Source organism: Phoenix dactylifera, chromosome 11, assembly GCF_051530095.1.
Source record: "Phoenix dactylifera cultivar Ajwa chromosome 11, Ajwa_hap1_PhDact_Kaust_v1.1, whole genome shotgun sequence".
NCBI lineage: Eukaryota > Viridiplantae > Streptophyta > Magnoliopsida > Arecales > Arecaceae > Phoenix > Phoenix dactylifera.
In genome coordinates, this window is record NC_143200.1 from 7,783,720 (window position 1) to 7,797,870 (window position 14,151).

A 14,151-nucleotide genomic window follows, 5' to 3' on the forward strand; every position below is an offset into this window, starting at 1 on the left:
CATTAGGGGTAAAAGTGGATCGGATAATATCTATCTGGATTTATTTTCATATTCAAAACTATTCAAATATGAATAAAAATTTGAGCATAATATCTGCATCCCTATCTATATCCGTCAAAAAAATATGGATATGAATAGACAACTATCTGATCCGTATCTAAATATTTAATTTTATTTGTAATCCTATTTAATTTTATATAGTACTCGTGAACTTTTAAGAAAAATAAATGGCCACACTAATATGCTACTAATTTAATTTATCACCTACTTAATAATATATTTAATTCCGTGGTCATAAAGTTTAATTATTTAATTATATCTGTACTTATATTTATACTTTTGGTATCCGATTTATATATATATATATATATATATATATATATATATATATATATATATATATATATATATATATATATATATATATTTAAAATAAATATAAATATAAATTTTTATATTTGTTTAGTATCTGTACCCATAATTATATTTATCAAATAAAATAGATATAGATATAGGCAGTCCATCCGATTTCAGCTTAGGTGTCGTTATCGAAGGATTATGATATGGACCCTCCTCCGCCATGCAACTTCCCACCACGCATACAAAAGCCCAAAGTCACTAGCTCCTACACCCAAAAAGCATTCTGCCATTGCCCTTCACTTCAGGGAAGATAGGTAGCCACCCAAAATGATCAAACTCCTCCTCCTCCTGCTACTCCTCACCACCACCACCACCACCACCACCACCACCACCACTTTGGCCAAACAACCCTATAGCTTGGTCCAAAGCCAGAAGCCAGCCCCGAAGCCCCACCACGAGAAGCTCACCCACCTGCGCGTCTTCTTGCACCACATAGTAAGCGGTCGCTGCCCGAACTCCGTGCAGGTGGCCCAGGCAGCGTCAACAAACACATCAAGCAGCTTCTTTGGCCAGGTGAACGTGATCGACAACGCGCTGACGGAAGGCCCGGCGATGGCATCCAAGCTTGTCGGCCGGGCGCAGGGACTCTACGCGTTGGCCTCGCAGGAGGGTGTAGGCCTTCTGATGGCCATGAACTTTGCTTTCATGGATGGCAAGTACAACGGAAGCACGATCACGGTGCTCGGCCGAAATATGGTGTCCACGCCGGTGAGGGAGATGCCGGTAATCGGCGGCAGCGGGCTGTTCCGGCTGGCCCGGGGCTACGTCCAGGCCAAGACCTACAGTTCTGACATGAAGACCACGAACGCAGTGGTTGAGTACAATTGCTTCGTCCTCCATTATTAAGGTTGTTTCAGTAGTCTTCTTGTAAAAAGAAAAGTCGATCGTCTTCACTGCTGTGGTGCTTCTACTTTCGTTTCTGCAAGTCCTGTGTGCTTCTACTTTCCCACCAGTAAGTATTGTATTTTTAGTACTTTTTAAATAACAAAGACAGAACTGTGGTTGTAAATAATTGTTTGCTCAATAAATCTCAAAAGTAACCTTTGGTGCTGATGTAAATTATTCAGTGGTGGGGATGGAAATCACTTATTTAACATGCATATATAGATCATGTCATGCTTAATTAATCTAGAACATTATAGTGATCACATCATCAGGTGGCATCAAATCTTATAGTGGGTCTCATTTGTGGAAGTATGGTATAGATTATTGTAACAATTAATATTGGAATTCAAATCTGGTGTTGACATGTCTAAAATAGATCAAGCAGCAACTTTGTCTGCCCTACACTGCACATTTAGAGCCAGTGGTGATTATATTATATTGGACTCAGATATCGCCGACGCTTTGCGTAGTGTCGGACGGATCTTTACCGATGCTTATAAGTATCGGTAAAGAATGTAAAAAGCACCGGAAAAGATCACTTTTTTTTGTAGTGTAATGATAATAGAGTCCAATAGTACTTGGTGATGGTCAAGGTAAGGTTATCTTGACGGATTGCTGGTCTAGAACCCTCTACTAGGGCCAACATAAGTCCACAATGAGAATATTTGGGATCCTCCTACTGGGGTGCAGAGTATTCCGATTAGAACCTCTTGCATAGATCACTCTCCTCTTACGGAATCAAACTCAATTATCAAAAAAAAAATGAAATAATGGACTAGTAACCTAAACTGCCTACCGGCGTCCACCAGAGGTCCATCACCAGATCTCCTGAGTCCCTTCTACCACCTACCCGAGTCAACTAGAGAGAGAGATACCAAGAGAGAAAAAGAAGAACAAGGGAAGAGAGAGAAACTAGAGAGAGAATTAGAGAAAGGAGAGAGAAAGACAAGGAAAGAGGAGAGAACTGGAAGGCTCTCCCTCTCTTTCTTTTTTCTTTCCGAAAGGAGGGGGATGTTCGCGGTGGGCGGCCCATGGTCGGCGACGCCCCATGGTCGACAGCCCCTAGCGGTGCCGGAGGCACGCCACGCTTGGCGATGGCCGGCTGAAACGGAAGAGGAAAATAACACCAAACATGGAAGTCCTGATCAACATCAATCCGGCGGCTTGCCGGCCGACAATCAAGGCTCGACTGTGGTAGTAGAGCTTGACCAAAGCCCTGGCAAGAACCCTGGCCTATTCCGACGGCCGATGGTGATGAACACGGGCATAGAGTCGCCAAAATAGGGTACCCTTATTTCAGATGAATCCCTATAACTTGCCAGCTTAAATCAAATGAAAACACAGCTAGATGACCGGAAGAAGAAGAGAGAAGTGGTTTGGGTCTAATATCAGCCCGGCGAAGATCCGACGAGTTTTCTGGCGAGGAATCAAGGAGGAGACTTGGAGAAGCAACTTGGAATCGACGGTGATTCCCGACGATTCAGGTGGTAAAAATCAAAGGAGGAGAGTTAAATAGGCGTGATCTTAGAGGTTGAATTAATCGAACTCAGATTGCCCTATGGGAATCTCTGACTCTGTCGGAATCAGGAGAGGGATGGGAGTCTTCTTCTCCACCTGGATCATTCCCTTGTGCATGGTTGGACTGGGCCTGGCCCCTTCAAGCCGGCCCATAAGCCCGCGAGACTGGGCTGGTCACGGGTCGAGTTGGGCCTGCCACTCTAGGCTGGCCCACGAGCCCAAAAACAAAAACTCTGGTTATTACAATATTGGTTGCATGACTATGTCTCATATGCTTTTTCTATAGTATTTTCACGTGATATCTGCTTGGTAGACCTTATGTTATTTGTTTTTTCATCAGATGGCTGTTTCTGAGTTACGATTCAATCATGATCAATGTTTCCCCCCTTCCTTTCCCTTCAACTCTTCTCTCATTCTTTTTCTTAATAAAATAAAAGATCATCTAAACTTTGAGTTTTTTCCCTTCATTTCTTTTGGAAAGTAATTTGTTCTGTATTGCCAGGAGGCCTATCATAATCAAAGTTAAACCCTCCTTCCATGGCCCAAAGCTAGAGGATAATGGTATTTTATAAAATTGATAAATAAACGATCTCAGCCATCTTCTCAATGGACTTCAAAATTTGTCATCGGATAGAAATCCATCTTCCAAATTCTATTTTAGTAATCCATAATTCTATTTGTTTTCATTTATTTTTATTTTATTTTTTGTAAGTCATAACAGCTATTTTAGTAATCCATAATTCTTCAGAACTTTTTTTAAGAGATAATATACCACCCTTAATCATAAACTGAGAATAATTACAAAAAACTTGGAACATCAAAAGCAAGGTAGCAATGTTTAAAAGCAGGACTTGTTTTTGCTGTTCTGATTGTTTCCTATTTGCTGATGGGTATGCTGGCTTTGAATCAATTAGCGAAGATTACCACTCAGAAAGGCTTCTGGTGGAGCTATGAGCCCATGGTGCGTGAATAAGGTTGTTCTAATTGTGTCTTCTTCCCTTTGCTTTCTCCTCTATTGAATTCAGGCATTCATGGCTGCATGGAAACCAGCACCCAAAGCCCTCCCCACCGTAAACTTCAAACCTCATTTATCCATGTTACCATTGATTAAGTACTTTCAAAATCATATTTCTAGCATTGTTACTACACATCCAATTATAATTTAAGAACTTCGCTCCAAAGTAGAAATAATATGTGAAATCAAGCCAAGGCTAACTAGAGCGAGAACACTTATTGGTGAACTTGAGAGCTCTAAAGCTAGCTAACTGCATGGTGCAATTAATATTTCTTAGCTCAGGTCTTATGTTACATCACCAAGAAAAAATCGCTTAATATATATCTTAAGTGACTCCAATGGTCCTAGATTTTTCATCAGAATGGAGCAGCTAGACAATAAAAGCACTGTCATTTTCCCACCCCAAACTGCAATTGCAAGATTTTTCCAAGCGTTGTCCTTTGGATGGAACACTTGCCCTTTGAATTTTAGAATGAAGTCTTTTTTCAGAGACAAGCATTCCAATCTGAAAGTTACAGCAGCTATCAATACTGAGAATGCACCAGAATGACTGAGAGCACACAAATGTTGCAAAAATAGTGAAAGCTTCACAGTTGAATTTTGCCATTCATGTCATCATTCTGAATATATTTATGTTTTCAACTTTGATACCTTGAGCAATCTTTTTTTTTGGTTATCATTGTTGTTGTCTTTCCTTAATAATCCTGAGCAGCAGTTTATTTGTCTTGATTCCTTATCTTCTTTAGTTGATCTAGGTTTGTTTTTTCCATTTGATCTACTTTGCTTGAGAGTGAAAAATATGAAAAACAAAAGGAAAGCTTGGAGTTTGCTTCCTTTTTAATTTGGTACTATGCAGAATCTGTTGGATTTTATAGACACCATGTAGAAGATTAGAATGCAAACAACTATAAATCAAACCAGAAGAGATCAAAGTCTACTTTGAGAGTCCTGAGCAGCTATTGATGATCGCTGCAGCAAAATCCTGCAGAAGAAGAAAGTACAAAAAATGGGGTAGATCTTCCTCTCCATCTCCTTCTTGATGCCTGTCTCCTCAATGGGATAGGTGTCCCCTAGGAACGTAGAGACCTTGTTGCCCTTGGAATTCTCTACAGGCAGATATATATAGGAATGGAGTTGAGTCCTAGCCCATTTAGTAATGCTAATGGGTCCACCCATTACAGAGCCTATTAACCAAATCAGGCTTATAACAATACTCACTATACCACATGACTGAAAAAATAGAATCCAAAATAACCACATGATCACAAATTAATTATAGGCTCCTTACATGTTCATTCAGACGACGGCTTATCCATATCACGTACTAAATTAAATTAAAATCAATCCACAATCAATGAAAGCCCACCTTTACTGGAAATTCCAACATTCTTCCACTTAGGCAACATTGATTAAGACTTAAATTTTAAAGAAAATATATTTATTATATACATATATATAGTTCAAAAAAGATTCCTAGGCTAAGTTCACCTCATGTGGCCACATATATAAATGTCCTAAATGAACAATATCTTAAGTCAAAAATTCGGTGCAACAAAACCACTATCATCGAATCATAGCAGTCTTTATATCATTTATTGATACTAGACCCATCTATGGTTACAAATATTAGTAATCTCATCGACATGAATCTAAGGGGTGTAGATGTAGTGTGAACTTTGTATCCTTATGTGATCAAACATATAAAGTTCATCATCAGTCTACTTTACGGTCTCAAATAAAACCCTTTTATGTCAACTTTAAGCTATAGGTCAAAATGAGCTACCGGTGCCATAATTACTTTGAAAGTATCCTTATAAGAGATCGGAGAAAAAGTCTAATTGCAATCTATGCCCATTTCATGTGTGAACCCTTTTGCAACTAGTTTACATTGAAGAGTTTAATATTACCATTAGAATCTTTCTTGGTTATAAAAAAAAACCTATTTACACCTTATAGGCTTAAACCATTTGGGTAATTCCACCATATATCCTACTTTATTTTTAGCCAAGGACTACATCTCATCACACATAGCTTCAAGCCACTTATCTAACTGAAAATATGAAATAGCCTGATCATATGAGACTGGATCAACTACATGACCAATATCATGGTCAATCTCACCTAAATAGACTACACAATCATTAGGAATAGCAGGTCTCCCTTCTCTAAGTGATCTCCTTACTGATATTTCATTAACTAGCTATGGAGGTGCTATAATCAATTTAGTTATCTGCTGTTGTTCTCCTACTATCCCTTCAATAGGATGAAATGTGACTTTTTTATGGAAAATAGGAATAGGAATAATAACTTATCTTTCCTCTAATGTCACATTTCTAGTATGAGAGCATCTACAATCATCCATATTAGACTCTAGAAATCAAGTATGGATAGACTTAACAATCTTCATCTCTGTTAAAGCAGTAAAATTTGTATCCTTTAGACTTACCTAGATAGCTAATGAAATAATGACAAGTGGTTCTGGATCTAGACTTATTCTCTAATGGATTATAAATTTTGACCGCTACAAGGCAGCCCCAATATGAAAGTGATTAATGTTGAGCTTCCTTCCAACCCACAACTCAAAAGGTGTCTTGGGAACTACCTTGCTAGAAATCCTATTCAAGATATAGATGGCGGTCTTTAAGACCTCACCACAAAGATATTCTAGTAAAATGCACCCACTCATAATGCTTCTTAATATATCCTTAAGAGTGCTATTACGTCTCTCAGCTACACCATTTTTCTTAGGATTCCAACCATGGTGTATCAAGCAACTATTCCACACTCTTGCAAGTACTTCGCAAATGTCCCATTTGTTAGCCAAATTCACTATGCCGACCATAATATTCACCACCATGATCAAATCTCACCACATTAATTATCTTCCTATGCTGCTTTTCAACCTCGGTTTTAAAGATTTTAAACTTATCAAGTGTTTCAGATTGTTCCTTAAGAAGGTGGATATACCCAATCTAAGAAAAGTCATCAATAAAAGTAATGAAATGCTGAATATTATGAATAGCAGGATCTAGGAGTCCATTGATATCTGTATGAATGAGTTCTAAAAGTTTATTACTATGTGTGGACTCCTTTCTTTTAAATTTAGTAAATTTGTCCCTAAAACAATCAACCCAAGTATTAAAATCACCAAAGTCAAGTGAAGGCAGAATTTAATCATCAATTAACGTTTGAATCATCTCTTTGGAAATATGACCCAATCAATTATGCCACAACATAGAGGATTTATCCTTAGCCAGTCTCTTTTTAGAGACAATACCATCTACATGCATGGTTTTTTCTTCTCTAGATAACTTTTACACTTGAAATATTCAAATTATTTATGACCCTTCCGTTTACAAAATAAGCACTTGAGAGCTTTCTTTATAATAGCTTGTGGGACTCTAGAATTCCGAGTCTGACCATCCCTTTTTGAAACAATTGCTTATATATATATATATATATATATATATATATATATATATATATATATATATATATATGTATGTATGTATGTGTGTGTGTGTGGGACCCTTAGGGTGTTACTGATACACCATACTAGCACTCTCACCTTTTTTCCTATGATATTTTTTTTTCTTTTGAACACAATTAGAAATGAATTCATTCACATTCCATTTATCCCCTTAGGCATCATATGTGGTTTTAAGCTGACTAAATTATGTAGGGAGAAAATTAAAAGCTTGATACACAAGAAAAACATTAGGGATAAGGATCTCAAGACTACTTAGCTTGGATGCAATACTCTCTAGTTTCATGATGTAATCCCTAACACCACCAATACCATCATACCTCATATTAATTAATTTATCCATTAGCTCTTCAACCTTAGCCTTGTCAAATTCTATATATCTCTTACTTATGGTATCAAAGAATTGTTTAGCATTACTATTGTCAAGCATAGTATTTAGAATGGAGTCTGATATGGACCTCTCCATGATCATCAAGCTAAAATGATTTGCTCTCTCCCACTTTTTATAAGCAGCCTTTTGTTCTAAAGTAGTCCCACTAGTAATCTTAGATAGAGGATCATCCATGAGTGCAATATCCAAATCTATCAAAACAACGCTAGCTCAATGTCACCTTTTTCATATTTTCACTACAGGAAAAAAGACCTATTCCGGCGCTTTTTTGGACCTTTAGCGATGCTTTTTAGCGTCGGCTAAAGTATCGCCGACGCAACAACAAGCGTCGCCAAAGCGTCGGAGATACCTGAGTGGGGAAAGTTTTTGCCGACGCTAAGTAAAAGCATCGGCAAAAGTCAAGCTTTGTCGATGCTTAGTGAAGCGTCGGTGAATGGTTTTTTCCGACGCAAAAAAGCATCGGCATAAACTACAACAGTCGCGTGGCGGTTAGTTGCTGTATTTTGTCCGACGCTTATCGCATGTTTTTACCGACGCTTATTTGCGTCGGTAATTACCGACGCTTTTTCGCGTCGGCAAAAGCGTGCCAGCCTATGCCAAAAAAGGTTTTTAACGATGCTTTAAAGCATCGGGAGTGGTTTTTTTAATGAAAAAAATTAGAAAAACAAATACACATTAAGAAACATATTATAGCAATATGAACCTGCATTACATTTACATCAAAACAAACATTCAGATCGTTCAAAAAACACATATTGTCATATATGATGAAATTTACATAATAAGTTTAGAATTACAATGTATTTTGAAAAATATAAGAAAAATACATATAAAACTTCTTAGATAACTGTCTCAAAAATATCAGGGACCGGATTCAGCACCATCATCATCTCTACGAGCTGTTGAAGTACCAGAAATCTACAAAAAAAAAAAACTTTAGAAGTTAGAAATATGAAAATCATTAACTAATGAAAATAAGTGATAATTATGTAAAGTCATCAAATATATATAGTTATTTACCTGAGGAGGGAGAAATCGCTGCAACATAGATGAAATATGCTCAAGCTGAGACTACAAAGTTTGTTGGTTCTGCTTCAACTCCGCCAACTCTGCCTGATGGCGATCCTTCATATCTTCAATTGTTGTCCGAAGTCTACTAACTTCTGTATTGTTACTATCTTCTCCAGCATTTCTTGTATACATTCCCACTGCAGACAACTGAGTGGGGGTAACTCCAACGCCATAACCCCTCACTCGTCCATAACGCTCTGGGCCCAATAATTCGGCGAGCACCTGAGCTTCGACATGACTGGTCGCGTCGGATGATGATGACTCTCCGACACACTCTGAAATAAGAGTTGTTGCCCTGTCCTATAATGTCCAAAAGAAAAAGTCATATTAATGTATGGCAATAATAGAACTAATAAAAATATCGTTGAAAGATTCAAAGATTAATACATACAACTATATCTCTTGCCTCCTTCCGAACAAAACTGCCATCTCGGTGGGTGTGAGTCATCTTATAAAACTCCACCTTACCAGGCTCCCTCCCATTATCATCCATCTACAACAAAAAGTGTATTGACAAGCTAGTTATCATGATACATGCTATATGATAGAACAATTTAAAATAGTTGTAAAGAGTTTCAAAAAAACTTACGAATTCAGCTCTACGCCTAGTATAACTCATCGAGCCTGAAGTATGAGGAATAGTCTGAGAGGCTCGTGCAGCTCTACCAATGTTGAAATATGTCTTTCCAAAAAAATAATAAATAATATAATATATTTAATATATAAATTTGTAATCTATATTATTAGTAAATACAATCTAAGGTATTGAAAAAATATACACAACCTGAGCTTTCTCTGAAAATCAGTAGTGGACAAGCTCCCTCCATTGATGAGGGATTACATCAGGAGGGCAAACACGAGCCACCTCCTCTTCAGTCATGCCCACGTGCTTCCAGTCCGTCTTTAGTTCGCCTTATATTCTTTCCATTTGCGGTTGACGGACTTCAACACCCAATTATGGCTATTTGCAGGAAGGACAAACTTTTTCTGCACCAAAGTCAAAAATGTTATAACAATAATAAATCAAAAAATAAAATTATGATAGTAAGCAAATTCAATTCTTTACCTCAATAACTTTAAAAAGCTCAACCTTATACGAAGGAAGCATTTCATTCCATTTCGTATAGTTGAGCAGACACAACTGACCCTTCCGTGCAACCGATCCTAGAAAAGTCGATAAAATGCTTGCTTCCTCTTGATAGGCTGCCCCAGTTCATTGCATTGAACGACGATCTTCTCATCCTCACGTAGACTCCACACGTCCTGTGCTCGAGTGGGTCCTCGTGTCCTCCTCACTCTCCCCAGTCCATCTATAAAAATAAAATAAAATATCCATGGATTGTAAGAAAAATTAATATAAAAAATATAAATCAAATTACCCTGGATATGCACGTCATCCATGTCTGGACAATTAGCAGGTGGCACGTGCTCAGACTGAGACTCGTGCTGATGGGGCTCGTTGGGCTGCTGAGACCGTGGGGACTGATCGAAAGAAGATCCTACGAATGTGTGCTGAAACTCAACATCTCTGAATCATTTTCCTCACGGCATGTTGTTACTTAGTATGCACAAAAAGAAGCAATATTAGTTAAATAATAAATAAAATCTAAATAAATTGCTAATAATTCAATGTATAGAAGTAATTTCTATACATTAAGCAAATGTATAGAAATGCCAGAAATGCTTAAGAACCTGCCAACATTCTCCAACTGATGAACAAATAGCCCACGATTTCCTAATGCTCAGCACAGAACACATCTCAAAGGCAAGTTCCAGTTCCTCTTTGTTTGATTCTCCACTGTTAATAGCTTTTTAATCAACAACAGCCTCCCAATATCTCTAAGCTTCTTCAGAATTGCACTCCTCCAAGTAGCATAAAAAATAGGAGGAACAGATCCCTCCGCAGTGGGAAAAAAAAAAAGAATCATAGAAACCTTTCACAAGGAAGATCCCATATCCAAGTCACCCTGTCTATGCCCTCATTCAGAAGCACATGCTGTTGGATGCTAACCAAATCAGTAGCCTCATCTTGCTCCTCCTCAACTTGTAGAAGCTTTAGGAAATCAACTGGTTACAGGATTACTCTTAAGCACTGAAAATGAAGGCATATCATTACAGGCTTTTGCTTTCAGAACATGGTTCCAAAACACTTAAATGGTTTCTAAGAGCTCTCAATTTTAAAGTAAGTATTTATAGAATTTTAAAAGTTACATAGTTTCTATGAGAAACAGTTATAAGTTTATAAACTATCAAATTAATGAAGAAATAAGAGAATTATACAACATATTCTATGTTATGTGGATTGCATTATGTTAGATTTAATCTTATGTATCTAATTATGCACTTAGTTTCTATTCCAGCGTTAAATCAACAATAAAAGAATTAAAAAATTAAATAGTGATTTAGATGTTTGAGAGAATATTTGTACAGTTAAACATATTATGGCTTCCTAGTGTTTAAACCTTCATGCTTCAATCGAGTTCTGCTTTGGTGTTTAAGTGGCTGTTGTTGACAAATTTGATTGAGTAAATGATCAAGTTGCAGTGGCATGCTAATGTTTCAAGTCAGTCGTTCCTAAGATGAACGATCACTTTATTTATTTGTTGGCTGCTATAAGTCCACATTTCCTTTTGTTGATGAATTCATCTCATGAGTAGTCGTCAAGTTCATGGAACTGTAAAAGTTGAAGTAATCTTTGAAGTTCCTCTTTCCAATTCTTGTATTCATACTTTATAGAAATAGATTCATTTATCTACATAAACAAATAATGTATATTGTAAACAAACTGACAGCCTTACTCTTCTATACAAACTCTAACAATTTCTGATTCCATTCATAATCACAGAAAATAGATTTTAGACAATTAACTAATAATATCTTGTACCCTCAAGCTCAACAAGCTGAATTTATGTATGCAATGGTTAAGTTAAAATTTGATAGTAAAAGAAAGAATGAAAAAAAATATCATTATTAAAGAGGCCAACGGTAACACTTCAGAAGTTACACATATTACCCTTGGTCGACCCACAAGCCAGCAATGCATCAACCATTGCAGTATATGCAGTTCTATCAATAACAAGATCAGGCAATGATTTCATCTCCACCACAATCTTCAGAACTGAAACCAGGTCTTTGTTGTTTCCTAAACCCTAAAGCACTTATCAGACACATGGGATACGCACCAAATACGATGCCTATCAGGATTTTTGAGCCAGTCAACTGTTACACTCTGCTAAAGGTGAATCTAACACCACTCTTTGCAAATGCAAGCTCAAAAAAGAGGAGTCTAGGCATGGAAAAGGAAAGGAATGGAGGGGAAATAGAGAGAAGAAGATACAAGAAATCTAGTCTAGAAATACTACTAGTCTACCATCCAAAATCCCTTTGCTTTCTCATCTGCTGCTCAGCGCTCTCTCTTCAATTGTTCATTGTTTTGCCTAACCCCAATAACAGGAAAATGTGTATGAGGATCAAGACGGAGAGTATGAGGATCACTTACCTCAGACGACGGCGATGTCGACGGCGACGGAGTAGCTAGAGCTCGCTCAGGATGGAGGTGAGCTGTCGGCGCGCAACTAGGGCATCGACCGGCAGAGGATGAGGAGACGGGGCCGGAAGAGAGTTAAAGACAAGAAGAAAACAAGGAGGAGGAGGAGGAGGAGGAGGAGTAGGAGGCTTACCTCAAACGACGGCAAGGTCGACGGCGGCGGAGAAGCGGAATCTTCGATCGCCGATCGGGGCTAGGGATGGAGGTGAGAGTAGTTTGAGGAGGAGGAGGAGAGGAGGAGGAGGAGGAGGAGAGGAGGAGGAGGAGGAGAAGGAGGAAGCTTACATCAGCCGAGGGTGAGGTTGACGGCAGCGGGGAAGTCGGCGCGCAGGTAGGGCATCCACCGATAGAAAATGAACTCGAGAGGGGGCCGAGCGAGCGGTCGGGGGTTTTATGTTTTTTAACGATGCTTATAAATGTCGTCGTTTGTAAAAGTTTTAACGACGCTTATTAGCGTCGTTGTTTCTTGAGATTTCCCGACGCTAAGTAAAAGCGTCGGCAAAGCTTGGCACTGAGCCAAACTTTACCGACGCTTTTTCCTAGCGTCGGAAAAAGTGAGTTGGCAAAACCCACATTTGTTGTAGTGTTTGTTGTGTGTTCTGATCAAAGTTTCAATGGGAGCAGTAGTGTTATTCATAGCAAAAGTGCTAACTGCAAAACAACCTCAATGCAGTTAATTAATGGGCAAATATAGGTAACCAACATACTTGAAAATATTTATAACCACTACTTTAATAAGAGCCCTTGGTGCAATGCCACAAACTTACTTTGGAAAAAAAGTGACCCAAATAAGGTATCCTCTCCAGCATATAATGGAATCAACTAGTAAGGTATCATCATTTTTGGGGTCCATCTACTTTGGTAGAATAGATTCCTAGACCATGCACACTTACTAGTTAAAAAATATTCTACTTTAGAATTATAACATGCAATAAACTCTCTTTGGGAAGATGATTGTGTGCAACAATTCCACAATGCTTCTTAATTCCTTTCAAATATCAAATAGAAGGATCTTGCAAACCTCAATGAATGGGCCACTTTGGTGGTCACTATCCATTGAAACCCACAACCCTCTAGAAGAAAAAAAAAATAAAAATTAACAAGCCATGCCCATAAATCCATTCATTAACCTTGATACACCAATAGCATGCATTTTATAAATATTAACATGTCTCTCAATCTCTTGAAATACCAAACAGATGGATCAGGAAAATTTCAATGAAAAGGCCACTTTCGTGATCACCATCCACTGAAACCTACAATCATTCAAATCAGGGATCACAAACAAATCAATATTTAGACCAAATGTGAGAGTACAAAGAATTTACAGTAACATGTTGAAAGACCTTTATGCAATAAAAATATCTTATAGGGACCATAGTATAATTATCAGAGTACTACTTTGTAATAAAATTTTAGTACAAGGATAAAATAAATATTCAGGTACCTTTTGTAATAAAATTTCAACATAGGGATTAAAATAAAATTTCCTATGGACCTATGTGAAATAATATACTTTTCATGGGCTCAATTAAAAAAAATTCCTTTTAGTGGCTAGCCAGATTCTGATTTTGGGTCGAAATCCAAAATCTTTTTCTTCTTTCTCACAATAGAGTAGAGGAGGAGGGGCCAAAACCGTGGGCCCTCCTCGCCAAAACCGGCGGCCGCTGAAATCCCTTAATTGGTGGTCTGTCGCCTTCTTTCCGACACTCCGATCGCTGATTTTCCGATAATCGAGAGGAGAACCTTCCGCTAACCGAGATTCAACGATTCCTTTTTTTCCTTCTTAAAAACTGAAGGGAAGGGGGAAAAAACCC

General features: G+C 37.9%; 1 protein-coding gene and 1 pseudogene across 2 annotated transcripts; one reads left to right on the forward strand and one right to left on the reverse strand.

Annotated features, from left to right (window-relative positions):
* Positions 1-634: 634 nt before the first annotated feature.
* LOC103713929 (dirigent protein 22 pseudogene) lies at positions 635-1,473 on the forward strand (annotated as a pseudogene).
* Positions 1,474-8,738: 7,265 nt separating this feature from the next.
* LOC120105016 (uncharacterized) lies at positions 8,739-12,572 on the reverse strand. Of its 2 annotated transcripts, XM_089926410.1 has the most exons (7): positions 12,287-12,572; positions 10,167-10,879; positions 9,854-10,097; positions 9,572-9,774; positions 9,377-9,469; positions 9,179-9,280; positions 8,739-9,087 (listed from the first exon to the last, which is right to left on the reverse strand). In XM_089926410.1, the coding sequence occupies exons 5-7, from the start codon at positions 9,404-9,406 to the stop codon at positions 8,788-8,790; spliced, it is 432 nt and encodes a 143-aa protein (XP_089782536.1). In that variant the 5' UTR covers positions 9,407-9,469; positions 9,572-9,774; positions 9,854-10,097; positions 10,167-10,879; positions 12,287-12,572; the 3' UTR covers positions 8,739-8,787. The 2 variants fall into 2 exon arrangements, with proteins under 2 accessions (XP_089782536.1, XP_088562853.1); XM_088706727.2 differs by lacking the exon at positions 12,287-12,572 and having other exon boundaries at positions 10,167-10,969.
* Between the last annotated feature and the right edge of the window lie 1,579 nt (positions 12,573-14,151).

What these genes read in the sequence shown, in the direction of transcription:
- LOC120105016 (XM_089926410.1), bottom strand. Translation starts at nt 9,406, where the DNA reads ATGAGTTATACTAGGCGTAGAGCTGAATTC. An exon ending in CTAGGCGTAGAGCTGAATTC is followed by an intron (nt 9,281 to 9,376) that starts GTAAGTTTTTTT and finishes TTTTTGTTGTAG; the next exon opens with ATGGATGATAATGGGAGGGA. An exon ending in AGGAGGCAAGAGATATAGTT is followed by an intron (nt 9,088 to 9,178) that starts GTATGTATTAAT and finishes TGGACATTATAG; the next exon opens with GACAGGGCAACAACTCTTAT.